The sequence below is a fragment of the Camelus bactrianus genome, chromosome 6, assembly GCF_048773025.1.
Source record: "Camelus bactrianus isolate YW-2024 breed Bactrian camel chromosome 6, ASM4877302v1, whole genome shotgun sequence".
Taxonomy (NCBI): domain Eukaryota; kingdom Metazoa; phylum Chordata; class Mammalia; order Artiodactyla; family Camelidae; genus Camelus; species Camelus bactrianus.
In genome coordinates this window covers 43,420,765-43,439,157 of record NC_133544.1, presented here as the reverse complement: position 1 = coordinate 43,439,157, position 18,393 = coordinate 43,420,765, and the positions used below count along the sequence as shown (strand labels likewise).

The 18,393-nt window shown below is 33.3% G+C and overlaps 1 protein-coding gene across 1 annotated transcript in view; it reads right to left on the bottom strand.

Annotated features, from left to right (window-relative positions):
- SOS2 (SOS Ras/Rho guanine nucleotide exchange factor 2) overlaps positions 1 to 18,393 on the bottom strand; it is an 87,480-nt gene that overhangs the window by 2,585 nt on the left and 66,502 nt on the right. The window contains exons 15-21 of the mRNA XM_010967053.3: positions 17,272 to 17,391; positions 16,781 to 16,943; positions 13,117 to 13,234; positions 11,992 to 12,164; positions 9,552 to 9,668; positions 8,055 to 8,316; positions 7,487 to 7,528 (exon numbers count right to left, since the gene is read on the bottom strand). Coding sequence (XP_010965355.3) covers positions 7,487 to 7,528; positions 8,055 to 8,316; positions 9,552 to 9,668; positions 11,992 to 12,164; positions 13,117 to 13,234; positions 16,781 to 16,943; positions 17,272 to 17,391 — 995 coding nt within the window. The remainder of the gene's footprint in view (positions 1 to 7,486; positions 7,529 to 8,054; positions 8,317 to 9,551; positions 9,669 to 11,991; positions 12,165 to 13,116; positions 13,235 to 16,780; positions 16,944 to 17,271; positions 17,392 to 18,393) is intronic.

Genomic DNA, 18,393 nt, shown 5'->3' with positions numbered 1-18,393 from the left:
ATCTGTGATCACCTTTGCTATGGGATCTGTCAGACTGTACTGTAGCTGGCTGTTGGTTTAGCTATCCTCTCCATTAAGGCGTATGCTTTTTGAGGGCAGGGTGTATTTATTTTCACATCCACAGCACCTAACAACAGTGGTAGTGCCTGGCACATGTTAGATGTTACTGCTAAATGAGGATATACTATTTAATGAAGATTAAGAATGAGATTCTGCTCCCTGAAAAGCCTTTTTAAAATCTAAAACAGATAAAACAAATATATTTGTTTGTATAAACTACAGTAAATTCCAGAGAGTGATCATCCATAAATAGAAACCAGGCATTTTTAAAGTGGCTATTATTGGATACATTTCTACACAGGTAATTATCCCCATATAGGAGATCACAGGGTAGGGCTGTATCACAGAACCCTTTTCTTTGCAAGTCTCTCATTGATAATCAACACGCTATATAACCACAGTAAAGGAAATTTACAAAATAATAAAGTATTAGAGGAAAAATTATCCCTAAACATGCCAACCAGACATAGAATAAGAACTATTTTCATTTCTTTTGGTTAAAAAAATACCTGTAACTATGGACCAACTCCCCATTTGATATCTCTTTCCACACTCAACTATTCTAAAGGCTGACCATGTCATGCTTGTCATTACACTGAGACTGGGTTATAGGAGCTAGTTGGGAAAGAAGTTGGTGAGTTTAATTTCAAACACACTGACTGTGCGTAAACTGCTTATGGGACATCCAGTAAAGATGTCACTCATTACTCCATGTCAAAAATTGCTGTTCTTATGAAAAGGAATGTATGTATGACTGAAACATTATGCTGTACACCAGAAATTGATGCAACATTGTAAACTGACTACACTTCACTTTAAAAAAAGAAAAGAAAAAAACTGCTGTCCTGACTATATGACTCTGCAGTCACCTCAACGGGTCTTGTTGGCTCAAAGTGCCAATAGCAGAAACAAAAAGTATGCCTATGGGGTGTTGGCAGGTGGTGTGAGGAGGTTAGATGGATTACTATCTGCTGTGAATATGTTCCTTTTGCTTATGCAGCAAACTCTGCCTTGTCTTTGAGAGAACTCCCCTTGGTGATGGTGAATCCATCCCATATGGTTTAGCCAGCCAATTCCACCCAAGGCACCCTAATTCCAGTAAAGGAGTAGACAAGGGACTCATTCTCTCACTTTCTCTTAACATGATCAGATTTTTATTTACCTCTCTTTCAGGCATGTTAGCCATGGGCTTCAGTGAAAGCCCTTAACTTCAGTGACATACCCCTTAGCTCCTAAGATGGGGCCTGATTAGACCATTCCCTCAGCCAGAGTAATTGGTTTAGCTGTTGGCACAGGACTTAATTCAACTACTGAAATTTGAAAGGAAGTTTGCTAGAGGCTACCGAAAAGGAAGTTCCTTGCTCTTTTGGAAAAGCAATCTATCTTTCTCTGTACCTCTCTCTCTTCCTCATTTGACTGAACAAAGAAGCACACAACCTTTATTGCTCCTGCCACCACTCTTATGGTCTTGAGGGGAAACAGTCTTAGATAAAGCTGATAATCTGGACAAAACAATGAGTCAAAATGAAACCTGGTCTTTAATAACATCATTGAGCCACTAAATCAACTAGTCTTAAAGCAGCCTTCCTCCAGACTTCAATCATGTGAATCAGATGTTTTCTTATTGTTTAAGGGAGACATAGTTGAGTCTTCTCTTCCTTACAGAAACACATAACACTCATGGAAGCAGAAAATATCTTAATGATAGTGGGACAGCTGTGAAAGATTCTGTATCTGAGTCAGGCCACTTAACCACTATGTATGTTTCTCCACATCAGGCACTCAATAACCCTTGTTGAAGTGTGAACTTCAATTTTATTTTCTATTAAGAGTATTTCTCCACAAGATTATACAGTTTTTGTGAGCATTTTAAATAACTTCAGTATTCCAAAGTAGGATTATTTACTGAATGATTTCTGTAATGTTAGTTAAGTTACTTCCAATTTTTTACCATTCATTCATCCATCCATTCAACAAACGTTTACTGGGTATCTGCTATAGTGCCAGACACTCTTCTAGGCACTAGTGATGTAACAGTGAACAAGAGGCAAAAATTCATGTCCTTATGGAACTTATATTCTAGGTTGATAAGAGAGAATAAACATGATAATTAAGTAAAAGTACAATGGATGATTTAAAAGAAGAAATGTTAGGTAGGGAAAAGGGAGTAATTGTAAACAGGGTGATTGGGGAAGGCTTCACTCAGGTAACACTGAGCAAAAGCCTGAAGGAGGCGAGGGAGCTTGCCAGTAGGCTAGACAGATGAAGAACACTCTAAGCAGAGGGAACAGCAAGAGCAAAAGTTCTGATGTGGGCATGTGTCTATTTCGTTCAGGAGGCAGAGTAGCTGGAGCAGAGTGAGAGATGGGAGAGATAGTAGATGATGAAGTCGGACAGATCAAAGGAGGCCAAATTGCTTAGGACCTAATGGGTCCTTCTGGAAGGAGCTTTGGCTTTTACTCTGAGATGGAAAGCCACTGGCTTTAAGTATAGGTGAGACAAGTCTAACTTACATTCTAAAAAGGCCAAGCTGCCATACAGAAAACAGACTAAAGTGTGGACGGTGGGAAGTTAGTATGCTACTATAATAAAGCAGGTAAGTGATTATGGTTGCCTAGACCAGGGTGGCAGCAGTAGAGATGGCAAGAAATGGTTAGATTCTGGATATATTTTGAAGGTAAATAAGACTTATTGATGGATCACATTTGGGGGTATCAGAAAAAGAAAGAAGCAAACAAAAACTCTAATATTTTTGTCTTAAGCAATTAAATAGATGCAGTTGTAACTGAGAAGAGGAGACAATGGGAAGAACAGCTCCAGAGGGGATGATATCCAAATAGAGATGAACATGTCACTGAATATATGAGAGTCTAAAGGTCAAGAGAGAGGTTCTGGGTAGAGAAAAAAATTGGGACAATTATCATCATATAGATGATATGACTGAATGAAACATTAAATGGGTGAGAAGAAAAAAGTTTCAGTTTAGGCCCTTCCAATGTTAATAGATCGGGAAAATGAAGAGAAACCAGCAAGAGAGACTAAAAATAAAGTAAAAAAACTAAGGGAGTGGGATGAACAACGTGATCTTCATGTGTGTGACTTCCTCACAAAATTTTTTTGGTATCTGGTATTAATGAAAGCAGAGACTATGCCACTGAATCCTTAGTACCTATTAGCAGAGTAGCTGAACAAAGTACTCAATTTTCTGTTGAATGAATAAGACCAAAGGGTGTGAACATTTTTTTGATATGTTGTTTACAAATTTCTTTCCAAAAGGGTCGTACTGATATACCAATTTACAAGGGGTAAGTAATGTTTGAGAGTACCTTTCAGCATAGGCTTGGCTTATACTTTGATGTGAACTATCTATTCATATCCAGGGTTAATGGAGTCTTACTGTTTTTCTCACTGTGATCATTTTTCATACTTATTATAAAATATTTATTTCTTTCAGGATTTTAAGATATTCAGAATTTTATGCAGTTTTCCCAATATTCTCTATTAAAATTCAAAACAAAATTTTCTTTATCATATGGAAAACGTACTTTACTACCATCCAAAATAGTGTCTAGAATTCCTGGTTCTAAATTGGCATAGTGTTTGGGTTGAATTGTGTCTCCCCCCCCAAAGTATGTTGAAGTCCTAACTCAGGTATCTAAAAATGTGACCTTATTTGGAAATAGTCTTTATAGATATGTAATCAAGTTAGGATGAAAGTGAGCCCTAATTCTGTATGCCTGGTGTCTTTATAAAAACAGGAGAAGAAACAACAAGATACAAGGAGAAGATGACCATGTGACAACAGATGCAGAGATTAAAGTGATAGATCTACAAACTAAAGGATGCTAAGGACTGCCAGCAAATGCCAGAAGTCATTAGAGGCAAGGAAAGATTCTCCCTTATGGGTTTCAAGGGGAACATGGCTCTGCCAACACCCTGATTTTTGGACTTCTAGCCTCCAGAACTGGACTTTAAGCCACTCAGTTTGTGGTACTTGTCACGGCAGCACTAGAAACTAATATACATGGTAAAAACATTTCCACTGCTGAAAAACAAGGAAAATAACAAACATATACAAACTTTTATGAAGCCAGGGAACATCTGAATGCTGAAGCTTCAGTGCCTGAAGGTGGACTACAATGTATATGAAGATGACAAATGCAGGAAGATGAAACCCAAATGTCTATTGTCAGCGGTACTGACAAACAGCAGCAAATTTGCCCCCACAGAACCAAAAGAGGGATCAGGAATTAAAGGCACTTGGTACAATGGAAGGCATTGGCATATAAACAGAAAACTTCATTAAGTCTGTATAAGGGACAGTTAGAACCCCAAACCTCTAATTCTCCACTTAGTGAGGCCAGGCAACCACCACTGTAGGAGATTGTGGGTTTTATTCTCTGGAGAATCTAAACTTCAGACCAGTCTGTGCTGAAAACAGATTTTCATACTAAACGCAGAGAACTCCCAGGCAGAAGATTCAAAGATCTTTCTAAGGAGAAACTAAACATTCCCAGAGAAAAGGCCTCAAAGATTCTGACATTTGGGGATTTCCTAAGTAAAGGAATTCTCATCAGTCTATCACTCTACAGTGAGACCCAGAAATCAACAAGTTCCGTCCATGGATATAGCACTTCCCATTAGTTTATACTGCTTCACTCTAAAATATGAACAGAAAGCTAAGAATAGCAGACAAAAAAGGAAACCCTCCAATATGAGAGACCACAGACCACAACTAATAGAAGAAACTCAGAAAACAAACAACACTAGAAACAAAATTTTTTCAGAAATCGGAAAATGAAACCAGAATAGGATATAAAAATGGCATGATCAGAGGGAATTAGAAAGAATTCTTGGAAATTCAAAATCATGATAGATGGAAAAAAAATAGAAAAGATGGAAGATACAGTGAGGAAATCTTGCAGAAAACAGAGTAAGAAAACAAAGAGATGGAAAATCGCAGACAGAAGACAAGAAAATCCGAGGATCAATCTAGGATGCACATTACGGAGAACCAGCTACAAAAAGGGAATCAGAGAACATGGGAGGGAAGAATTATTAACAAAGCAATACAAGGAACATTTTCTAGAAATCAAAGACATGAATCTCTAAATTTAAAGAGCTCATTAAAAAGACAGCAAAATATAAAGGAAAAAAAGACCCACATCAAATTAGATCACTGTGAATGTATAGATCATTAGGAATAAAGAGAAGACCCTAAAAGTTTCATGAATATATTGTGGCAGAGACCACTAATCGTCCCCCACTGCACCTTACGCTTTCTTCCTTTTAGTAACAGGATCCCACGAATTTCAGCAAGACAAAAGCTTGCCTAGTTAGAGACAACGCTTCTTAGCCTTCTTTATAGCTAAGTCCATGTGACTAAGTTGTAGCCAATGGGATAAGAGCAAGAGTGATGTGTGCAACTCCCAGATGATGCTTTTATAACAAAGCTCCTTGCCCACAATGTTCCTGCTGGCAGAGAATGGTTAATAACTGAATCATTTGCTCAAGACTCAGAGATGGAAGCCACATTTTGAGAATCCTGGATTGCTGTGCTAGCTTAAAAACCTTATAAAGCAGAGAGGTCTACTTGCTTTCACTATTGTGAGAAATAAACTTCCATTTCACTTAAAGCACTATATTTTTGGGTCCCTTTGCTATAGCAAGCAAACTCTAGTTTTCAAAAAAAAAAAAAGATTAAGAATGTAGGGTCACGGACAGAGGGATTTTTATCTATTTTGTTCAACAGTGCCATTTCTCTCACACCAACAATAGTGCCTGCACATAACAGGCATTTAAAACTTATGCATGAATAATTTATAAGCGAATGATATTAGACTTTAAAACAGCAAGTAAGAAAGCAAGAAGACAGTGGGAAAATGTCTTCAAGATTCTGAGTGAAAATGATTTAAAACTTTATACCCAGCCAAACTATTAACAATTAAACATATAAATACATTTTCAGAAATGTAAGAACTTAAAAACCTGTATCCTAAGTATCTTTTCTCAGGTATCTACTGGAGGATGCTACCAAAATAAGGGAGTATATCAAGAAAGAAGACAAGAAATCCAAAAAACAAGGATCCAACACGAGAGGAAAAGGGAATTTCTAGGATGACAACAAAGAAAGTTCTAGGATTTCAGCTGGGTCAGAGGCTGAGGTAGTAACCAGTCCCAACTGGAGCAGGAGGAAAAAGAGCATAAGGAAGTTTCCAAGTTAAAAAGAAAGAAAAAAAAAATCCTGGTAACCTCCCTGAATGGTCTGACTTTATGAAAAACTGTGCTGTAGAAGGGTGTGGGAAGACTTTGCAATAGATGTTTAAAAAACTAACAAACAAACATCCTAAGCATTAATAAGGCTGCTATTAACTTTAGGAAACACAGCTGTACAAGAAAGGAAGCATAATCATAATATATGCTCCTTGACTTAGCAGTGGATAATATTTTCCCTAAATGTGGTAAATATATTAGGTAAAGGGTGAAATCCTCATCTTCCATAATAGGAAATCAGTAAACACTGTCTAAAATGAATGATTCAAGGGAAAGAAAAATATAAAAGCATCATTTTAAAATGTGGAAGTGTCACTGGAGAACAAGATAACAGGTGGGGAGACATAGGGTAGAAAACTGCTACTAATTTCATTTTAAGTGTTTTACCACTATTTATCTTTTAAAACTCTACGCATATATCACCTTGATAAAAATTTAAAAATTAAAATGAAGTATAGAATTAAACATTTAAAAGAATAAACCTACTTTTCTCATAAGACAGGGACTCTCTTGCTATGATCTAAACAATATACATTTTACTATGATAGGAGCAGACATCCTCCAGATTGGGAAAATTATTCCTGAAGCTGCTGTGTCCCTTTGGGTTGTTTTGTTTTAAACAAATGACCATAGAAGCAAAGGTGACAGTATTTATATCATATTATGAAATAATTAAAAATGGAAGAATAGTGTTTTCTTAAGATGATGCTTTAATTTAAAAAGCTCATGAGAAGAAAAAGTGATCAAGGACTAGCCTGAACCTGATAAACACTAAGTATTATTCCTGTGGGAAAATAAATTGGAAGGGGTGGGCAACTGATATGAAATCACTGCTCATTCTGTGCCAAGCAATGCGCTAGGTGCTCTACAAAGTTACCTCATTTGATCCATAACAAGTTGGAGCTACTAAGTAATTTATTCAACCTTATACACCCCCTAGAACATAGGTAAGATTGTAAAATGATGAAGACTATAGTAAAGTTTAAATAGTACCCAGCTGTAAGCAAATAATTCAGTTTATTTATAAGAACTTCATTCATTTCTTAAATTTTTTAAATGTTGTTAAAATCCAAAATATTCAAATTCAAATTCAATCAACTCAATTATTATCTGTGTAGTCATTTCATTAGAATCAACTCAAATTCTTACTTACTTGAATGTGGCAAGAGAACTGGAGCAAAGATGCTATTGCTTCCTATTGGAATGAGAAAAATTAATTTGAAAAAGAAGGTAATATGTATGTTTTATTTTAAAAATAAGTTTGCATAAAGTAACATATGCAGTAACACAGAGTCCAGAATTTTATCATCATTTTTTGCCATGTTAGTTTTTAAAGAATGAACTTGGAATTCTTTGTACATGGAATGTTTTTCCTTTCTTAGCATAAGCAGTTCCCTATCAGTCCCTTAAAAATTTCCTTCACAGAACTTATCTGCTTTGTTTTCTTTTTCATTGTCTATTGCTCCCTTTAGAGTAGTAGTGGGGCCTGAAAGGTTCTAAATAAATCTTCATTGAATGAAAAAGTTAGAAAATAATATGCATAAACAAGGCACAAATAATGCTCTACTCTCCTTTGTTAATCACTATTTTCACACTTAGAAGTCACTTTTCACACTAACATAGTTTGCGAAGGATTCTTTCCAGTTTCCTAATTAATATGAAAAGAATTATCTGAAATGCAAGATTCCTTCTTTACCAAATAGTCTACATCAGATACATACCACAGGAGCTGTTGAGATCCACATCTAAAAACACACTAAGGTCTGAAGAAGCAGATACTGGTGGAGTAGACGGTGTATTGGGGGAGGTTGGTGCTGACACTGTTGATTCCAGCTCTGTTTCAGCAATCCGACTAAAGCTTATTTTGCATGGTTCTCTTTCTAATGGTGTTGGATGACCTCGTAAAGTACCTGAGGTAGAGCCATGTCGGCCTGTATTAGGCCTTATTCCAGGAGATTTTAAAGAGAAAGTCGATTTTCTAGGCTAGGAAAAGCAAACATAATTACCATTACTAACTTGCATGACTTTATTTTTTATGACTTAGCACGGCCTTATTAATTCTTAGCATACAGTTAAGAGAGTATAATAAATCTCAATCTGCAAAGACAGATCTTTGAATCTGTAACATTCTAGTAGAACACTTTGGGATTTGATTGGCTAAATTTTAAGATGGGCTTGAATATAAGGGAATCTCTTTTCATATTGCAGAAATTCCTGAAAATCTGTATGAAAACAACTTTTTGCTCCCAAAACTCTTGAACCTAAACTTCTTCTAATCATCGATATCAATATTACAGATATTTACTGTGCAACATATTATGCTAGTGCTTTAGGAAAAAAAGACTTTTTTTTCTCTTCTTAATAATAAATGACCAAACTCAATGATATTTTAAAGTCTTTGGAAAAAACTGCTATCAGTGTCTCCCACCCTCAACCTCTACTTCCTTTTAAAAAATTCTCAGTGGTAACCTAAAGAAAAAAAACATGAACTCAGATTCAGATAACTTCAGTTAAAACCTCAACTGTGCCCGTATCTAACGCAGCCTTGAAAAAGTTATCTATCCCTTTTGAGTCTCAGTTTTTGTTTGTAAAATGAGAATAAGGTCAATGTCATACAATTATTGTGGACATGAGATAACATGAAACTACCTGCCCTAAGTTGGTGTATTATAAATGTTTTTACTTCCTCACGCCTTGTTTCACACTTTTAGCTACATAGACTTGGTCTTTCACTACTTCTGCTGTCACTACAAACCCCAGAAATAACAAGAAACTATAGTAGTAAGTTTTACTGGGAAAGGTGGGCTCCAGTGGCAACCATGAACAATGGTGCTCTTGTGGCAGGAGTCATGGTCAAGCCAGAAGAACCATAATATATCTGCTTACTCCTTCCCAGGTCTTTTAGTTTCCTGTTCCATCAGCTGCCTGTCATTTAGGTTCTTACTTTCTCATAGTTTTTCCCCTTATACTGGTAAGGATCAAAAATGGACAGATAAATAAGTGGTACTAAGATAAAGGATAAACCAGATTTTATCAAAATGTTGACATCTTCCCCCATAGTATATTTAATTTTAGAAATAGTATATAATACTGCAAAAAAAAAACCCACTTAAAAACAGCTATTTGAGTAAATTACAATTTTAATGGAAATAGTTTGTTGAACATTAAAGACAACACTATTTTAAGAAACAATTTTTCCACAACTATAGTGGACTTACAAATCGAGGTGGCTGTTTGCAGTTTCGGGGTTCAATTTCTAGGGACTTGTTGAACAAATAATCTGTAAACTCTTTTTCAGAAGCACTTCCCATTGGATTAAGGTTTTCAAAGAACCTCTGAAATTAAACAAAAATCCGTAAGTATATATTTTTGATTTCATTAAAATGTTTACTTCATCAGTTTAACACAAAAAAATTATCAACATGTTAACGGATCCTAATGGTTGAAAAGCAATCAAGGATGGCTGATTCCAATCTCTCTACTTTCTGATTAAACTGTGTAATTTCTATGGAAGTATATTCTAGTCCTAAAATTCTATTCAGAAGATGAACAAGTCTCATTTATTACCATCTTAATGGCTAAGTATCCCTTTGTTAACATTCCTACTCATTTTAACAACAAAATGATAATCACTAATAAGCTATCAGAAGTGTTTAGAACAGAATTACAGTTATAATCCACAATGAAAATGATAAGAATAAAGTAGCCTCAAGCAAAGTAACTGTTTTTATTAAAATTTTTTTTCTAAGCTTAAATTTAAGTTTTTAAGTAGAAAATTTAGATGATTTAAGAAAGTACAGGAATAAAAATAGTAATCTCTCTAACCAGAGATCTCACTGTTAACTGGAGATATCCTTCTGGAAATCCTTCCAATGTTTTAACTATGTGATTGAATATATCATGTATACATAAACTGCATTTTCTCCCACAAAATTGGGATCATAACATGGCTATTTTCAGCCTTTAAACAATATTCAATTAATTTTTTTCTGCATCATTTATTTAAAATACAAATTGTAACTCTATAGTATTTCATCAGATAGCTGTTTCAGAATTTATTTCACCCATCTTCTTATAGGTAGTTACCCACATAGGTGCTTTCTGACTCTGCTATTATAGTAATTATTATTATCAACTCCTTGTGCATAAATTTTTCTGTGCATTTCTGATGATTTCCTTCGAAAATTTCCTTAGAACTTAGCTTTATTTAATTTTGAAGTGGTTTAGGAACATATATAAAAGTAAGTTCTATTATTTTAGCTTTAGCAAAATGAGCTTTAAAATTTCTAGCATAAAATTCTTCCATTTTTTAGGCATTCTGTCAACCTCAAGAAAATTATATTACTCCTTTAACAGTGTTGAAACAATTTGTTCTTACATTCAGGTTAGTTAAATTAAATCCTATGAACCAAGAGTAATTTAAAAACTTTAATAAAGTTATTTGGTTTTCTCATCATGTGCTGTATTTAATACTATTTAGCTTGGTTAACTATGATTTGAAAGTGAATAGCTACTTTACCTACGTTTTAAACTTACTTTGATTCAATCATAAAGAAAGCATTCTCTGCCCCCTCACCTCCAAAAGAATGCTTTAAATGATAGTGGGAAGTCTAGACCAGATCACAGAAACCTACTGGGAGTTACTGAGATATGAATGCCAAAAAGTACTACTTCAATTATACCCAGCTACTACGTAACATTATTTCCGTGGGGAAATATACCGTGAATTCTCATCTGGGCTTCAAGAACATTTCTTTAGCCCCATGAAGCAGCACATCATCACAAAGGGTTGGCTAAACGGTGAGGGAAGGGGATGAAATATTTTCTTTAGAGCAGGTATCTATCTATATTTTCATAATGGGGTACTTTGGGTCATTCTTTCTTAGATCTTTAGGGTACTTCGTTTTGATCTGGGAACAAAGATCAGTTACCATCTTACAATTAGGAGGATGGAAGTGATAGTGGCCGTTTTCACCCAATATGTCCCAACCTGTAGGCTACATCTAAAAGTGCAGCACAAGTTTTAATGTGAAAGGTGAACTTACTCTGATAGTTATCATATGCTCTGAATTTCAAATAAGTATTACAATAAAATTCACTTACCATAAACATAATACCAGAATTTACTCCAATTTAGAAGATATTCAACATCTTATAGTATCACAGAATCAATATTATGGATTATTGCTCAAAACAGAACATCAAGTGACGGAATGTTAAAAAAAGTAATTTTTCACTATGCATATACATACATCACCCTCCCAACCTCTTCCCCTATTTAAACCCAATGTTCTTATAAGGGCTTAATTACTTAATGTTATATTGGTGCATGTAAAACATCTAAAATGTCTATCAATCAATGATAGTACTAGAAGTAGATTTTCTTTTTACTGCATAGACATCAGAAAGTTTCTTTAATTTTGTCACTCATTTTTTGAAAGTGTTACTTACACTAGTTGCACAAAGAAGCAATAATGTCAAGAGAAAGTGCCTAATAATATTAATAACTGTAGACTGTTCAGAATATCTATTAGTCACGACTTCCAGATTATATTATTCTCATAGCAAAATAAATAGCAAAATGTGTGATTATATTTCTTAGAGAGGGCAGAGGATTTAACATGTTTTCTTTCAAAGATAAGCAACAAAAATATTTACCCTCATTTCTGGTTCTATCCGTAAACAGTAAGGTTGATTCTGATATTGCTGAATTTCTCCAGTAATTTCAGCTACTTTCCTCCTCTTACTGAAATTGATTAAATCTTTCCCTTTCTTTTTTAAAAAATCATTATTCCCTTCTTCGGTCTTCAGAATATTTGTTAAATATATTCCTAGTAAAAAAAGTATTTGAAGAAAAGTTTTAATGAACCATTTGGGAAAACAATTGATCTACTAAACCTGAAAGATATCCCATAATCCAGCAACTCTACAACTAAAATCTCTGATATACTTAATAAATTAGTTCCACATTAAGATTTTTTTTACATGGAAACAATTTAAAGTTGAAGGGAAAATTAGGATTTATAAAGGGCTTAATTAGCTATTTCTTAGACTGATAGCTTAAAATAAAAGAGAAGATACATTCATAAAATCTAATTTGTAAGTGTTAAGTCTATTCTAACCATTTAAATACTTGCTTATAAATATTTAATGCCAATGATCTTAAATGATTACTGATCAATACATTAATTTTAAGACAATTCTGGTTAATAAGACTATAGATTTATAAACTAATTCTGCCTCCCCAAAGCCTACAATTTAGATAGAAAAAGCTATTTTTCACTTTTGGACAGTAAGAAAGTTCCCCTTTCGTGCATAACTACTGACTCATTTAAGTCAGTGCTCTCAACAGGGTGCAATTTTGTCCCCCAGGGGATAGATATCTGGGAATGTCTGGAGACATTTTTGGTGCATGTTATGGTTTGAATGTCTGAATGTTCAAAATTCATGTGTTGAAACCCTAATGCCCAATGTGATAGTATGAGGAGATGAGGACATTGAGAGGTGCTTGTCGTGAAGGTGGAACCTTCATGAATGAGATTATTGTTCTTATAGAAGAGACTCCACAGAGCTCCTTACAACTCTATGAAGTAATTACCATAATCTTCATTTTACAGATAAAAGTTTACATACAGAGTTAAAGTTTTATTCATCAGTATAGACAAATAATAAAAGTAGATGTGTTCAGATATAAAATCATGACAATCTGCTTCTAAAGGCTGGTCTCTTTTGGCTACGTAAGATACTCTCCCTCAAAATATAAATCCAGATTTAGTAACTTACCAAAAAAAGGCACACAAGGTGGATTTATTGACTTAAGTTTCACTAGATATTTTTTAAAGTGATCTTGACTTAATTCCACAGCTTCATCCAAAATTTTCCTTTTTCTTTCTTGCAATGCCTTTAAAATATATAAATTGAGTGCAATTTGGTTTTTTTACAATATTTTATAGATGCACAGCTTTCAATTTGATAAATTTTGCAAATATTTGAAAATCAATTTTTAAAATTAAAAGGTGAGTAATATTCCTAGCTACACTTGCTAGCAATGATTTCTTATCTACAAGTATAAAACTTTAAAACTTAGTTTTTTCTATTATAAATTAGAGGATTAAACAGTAAAAAATTATTTCTCAAAATCTTATTAGTTATAATCTTGATTAGTCGGAGTTTCATGTTATAGCATAGGAGAAAACTTCAAATATTTTTCCACTGAAAGGTCTTTAGGGGCTAAAGGTAATCAGGTTTTGGCAGGAGGAGAAGGCTATGGGAGGGAGACAAGAACTGAACAAAAATTTAGTAAACCAACTAAGCTATCACTTACTTTATATTTCATTATTATATTTTCTTATTAAAAATGAATTACTTTATTTTAACCTGATAGGTACACACACACATACACACACACACACACACACACACAAATTGACAGCAAACATTATACTTGATGGAGAACCATTCCACTCATTTCCTTTAACTTAAGGAAAAAGCAAAGTGACTACACTGTAACTTATATTTAGTATTACACAGAAGTCCTAACTAGCATGGACAAGGGAAATAAAGTCTAGGGACTGAAATGAAAAACTGTCAGTATTCACAGAGGAAATGATTGTGAAGAAACCTAACAAATCTACATATAGAGCATTAATGACAGAATTAACAATTTTGCTGGATATAAAACCAATAGGCAAAAGTCAATTGCATTTCTAGATATCATAAATAAAGAAAACAAGATTAAAAAAAATTCTAATATAAATCTAACAAAAGAGATGTGAAACCATCGTCAAGAAGACTGTAAAATTTTATTGACTGAATAAATTAATGGAGAGATATGTCATGTTCATAGTGGAGAAGACTCATTATTGTAAAAAATCTGTTTTTCACTAATTGATTTATAGAGCTAGTACAGTTTTTATCAAAATCCCAACTTTAAAAATAATTAAACTTACACTGATTCTAAAATTTATACAGAAGAACAATAGGTCAAGAGTAAGTCACTCTTGAAAAAGAATGGTGGGGACTTGCCCTACTACATCAAGGACTAGTATAAAATTATGGTAACTTAAACATACGGCACTAGCACAGAAGTAATCAAATATATCAAAGGAACAGGACAGAGGGGCCAGAAACAGGTCCACACACTTAAGGACACTCAATTTATGACACAGCTGGCACTATAGATCAATGGGGAAAGAATGGACTTTCAATAAACATGTGGGATCAACTGGCTAGCCAAATGGAACAAAAAAATGAAATTAGACTCCAACCTCACCCCATATTCAAAACTCATTTTCAGCTAGATTAACGATTTAATGAGAAAGACAAAACAGTAAGATAACAAAGGAGGACCTGTTACACAAGGCAACAAAAAGCACACGTTACAAAGGAAAAAATAAGTAAATGTGACATTAAGAATTTTCGTTCATCAAAAGCATAAAAAATGGTGAAAAAAGAGGCTTCAATCTGGAAAAACATATTTACAACACACAAAACTGACAAAGAATTAAGATCCAGAATATGAGAGAACTCACACAAATTCATGAGAAAAATTCAATAAAAAAAAGTTAAAAATTTTCCACAAGAAGAAATACAAAGAGCCAATAAACATCTTCAAAGAAGTTCTATCTCATTAGAAATCAGGGAATTATAAACCCAAACCAAAAGACTGTAAAAAATTAAAAGAACCAACAATATCAAGTGTTGGTGAGAATGCAGAACAACCAAAACTCATGTTTCTGGTGGGAGTATAAACTGATTACAATTACTTGGGAAAACAATTTGGCATTATCTAGACTATCATCCAGTAATTCTAACTCTAGTATATAATTTAAGGGAAATTTGTGCATGTATGCACCAGGATATATGCAAAAAATGTTCATGGCAATACTACTGATAATAAGCCCAAACTGATAACAATGCAAATGGCCACTAACAAACAAACAAATAAATTTTGATAAAGTTATTGCTATAATATGATACAGCAATGGAAAAGAATGAACTATAGCTACAAGAAACAACATGAATGAGTTTTAGGAATATAATGTTGAGTGAAAAAAGTCTTGGAAGAATTATATTCATACAAAATTAAGAAATGCAAAATGAAACAATATACTGTTTAGAGATACAAATAGTAAAAAAAATAGAAAAAAGCAAGAAAATGATAAGCATGAAATTCAGCATAGCAGATGGCTCTGAAGGGGCAAAGAAGGAGATGGAATTGGGAAGTGTTCTTAAATTGGATGCCCAGTATATAGGTGTCCTTCCTATTTCTATTTTTTGTACCATGTACGTATTTTTATAAATACTGTTCTGTACTCAACATTGTAAGAAACTAAAGCTTAACTTCTCAAAATGAATATATTACTTCAAAGTTTTCAAAATGAGAATTGAAATTATTAGCCTAACAGCTAGATAAATATTTGGCAATCTTTTGACTATTAATATGCTTAATATGTAATAAGCTTATACAAATCAATAAAATGCAAACACTCAAAATAGAAAAATATATGAAAGTTTAACCCTCCACTCTCCTCTAATCATAATCCACTGTAAGAACCAGTGTTAACAGAAGAGTATATATCCTTTCAAACTCTTCTCAATGCTTATGCAACTCCACTTACATGTTTCAAGTTTGTTCTGTTATATCAAAATAAAATATATTCATCATTCTAAAGATTTTTTTAATGATTTTTCCCGATCACAACTATTCTTCCAAGACAACACATGCAGATCCTATTCACTTTTCTGTAGCTAACCAATATTCTACACCATAGGTGTAGGATAACATATTCAATCATTCTTCTATTGATGGACATACAGGCTGCTTCTAGTTTTCTGTTACTATAATCAATGTTGCAGAAACTAGATCTCTGTACCTTAACTTTATAGGCCAGTGCTTTTATTTCTGGGTCCAAGAGTATGTGTACTTTAATTTTAACATATATTGCCATATTACTTTCCAGTAAGACTGTAAAAGTTACAAAAGCAATATATTTGTATGGCTGAGTCTTTAATATTTCAACAGTTTCTGTATCTTCTGAATTTTCAATAATAAACACCAAACATACAATATTTTATAATTTTAAAAAACATATTTAAGTTTTAGAAAGGGTTCTCTCCATGTTATTCTTTGACTATATACTAAAAGTGATTAAATTAATTTGTATAACTTCATTTATTTGAAACTATCAGTGAATGTACCATTGAAAAAAGTCCATTTGGAACTTATTTAGGTAAGCATATTAAACAGTCACAAATCCCATATTCTTTGATGAATTCTAGGCTTACCAGTATATATTCATGTATTTTCTAATATCATGATATTACTGTGTTTAAAGAGTAAGATGGATTTATAAAGGATTTACTCAAAAAGATCAGAAGGAATCTCTTCCACATTAATTTTATCTTCCCCAGCTCAAAGGATAAAATATTTAAGTCTAAAACTTACCTCAAAGGTATGATCTAGTCTGTAGACTGACACTGAATTTACCGCACTGACGATTTCCAATACACCATTGAAATTATTCAAATCTTGAAAAACTTGAAGAATTTCTATAATTCTACTTAGGACTGCCACTCGTTCCTCAAAATTTTCTGCTTCCACAATACATCTAACAGGAAAAAAAAAAAAAAAATCCAAGACTTGGAAAGCAGTTCCTTTGCTTCACATAAAAAAGAAAAATATTTTCAGCCAAAATTTTAGCTTATGCATGACTTAATATTTTAGAAGTACAATATAGATATTAAGAAGCAGGGGAAGGTATAGCTCAGTGGTAGAGTGTGTGTCTAGCATGCCCAAGGTCCTGGGTTCAATCCCCAGTACCTCAATTAAAGATAAATAAGTAAAAACCTAATTACCTCTCTCACCAACAAACTAAAATAAATAATTTAAAATATGAAAAAAAAGTAGTTATAAGAAAAAGTTAAGTAAGAACTTACTTTTCAAACCAGAGGGTGAGATTTGTGGTGTGGCGAATCATTTTTAATAAATTTGGAGAATTTATTTCTTTATCTTCTTTGGTCCATACACTCCCCACAAGTTCAGAAGGCTGGACTTTCCTGTGGAATTAAAAATCAATGCAACTTAACCTACAAAGTATTAGTATCAAAATTATTTAAAGGTCTCCTAAAACTTAATAATAAAAAGACTATTAATCCAAAAAAAATAAATGGACAAACATACAAGCATATAATTTACAAAGGAACAGAACTGAATAGGCATAAACATGAAAAAATACTTTATCTCTTACCCAGGGAAAAGAACATTAAACCACAATAAAATCCCATTTTATACCTATTAGACTAACAAAAGCATAATAATACCAAATGGGTATAAATGTGAAAAAAAAAAGGGAACTCTCCAACACTGATGTGCAAGTAAAAATTGATACAACCACTTTTAAAATAATTTGGCAAAGTATCGTAATACTGAAGACACACAAACTAGATCACCTCTATGCCTAAGTATATATTCTAGATACAGTAAGTTATAAGAAAACATTTATAAGAATGTTCAGTAAAGCACTGTTTGCAAGAGAGAAAAATCCCAAACAACCTAAAGGCTGAACATCAAGAAATTGGATAAATTATGGAATATTCATACAATGAAATACCACACAGCAATAGCAAACCAGAGCTATATTCATCAACTTGAACAAATGCCAGAAACAATTTAAGTAAAACACAAGTTGCAGAATGATATGTAAATATAAACAGCTTTAAAAGTACAAAATAATGCTACATATTGTTTATGAATGTGTGTATGTGTATAAATTATAAAGATATACATATGAATAGTAAATACCAAATACAAGATAGTGGTTATTCTTTGGGAGAAAGAAGAGGGAATAGGAGTGGAAATAATTACACAAAGGGTTTCAATTTTATTTGTAATGCTTTTTTTGTTCATGAACCCTCATTGTGTTATTTTCTACATTTTATGAATACCTGAAATACTTAATAAAAAATGGATGAGGAGATTAAATCACTGTACACAGTAATTCAGAATTACATAATTATAAAAAATTGACCAATGGCATTGCCATCAACGTCCTACAGACA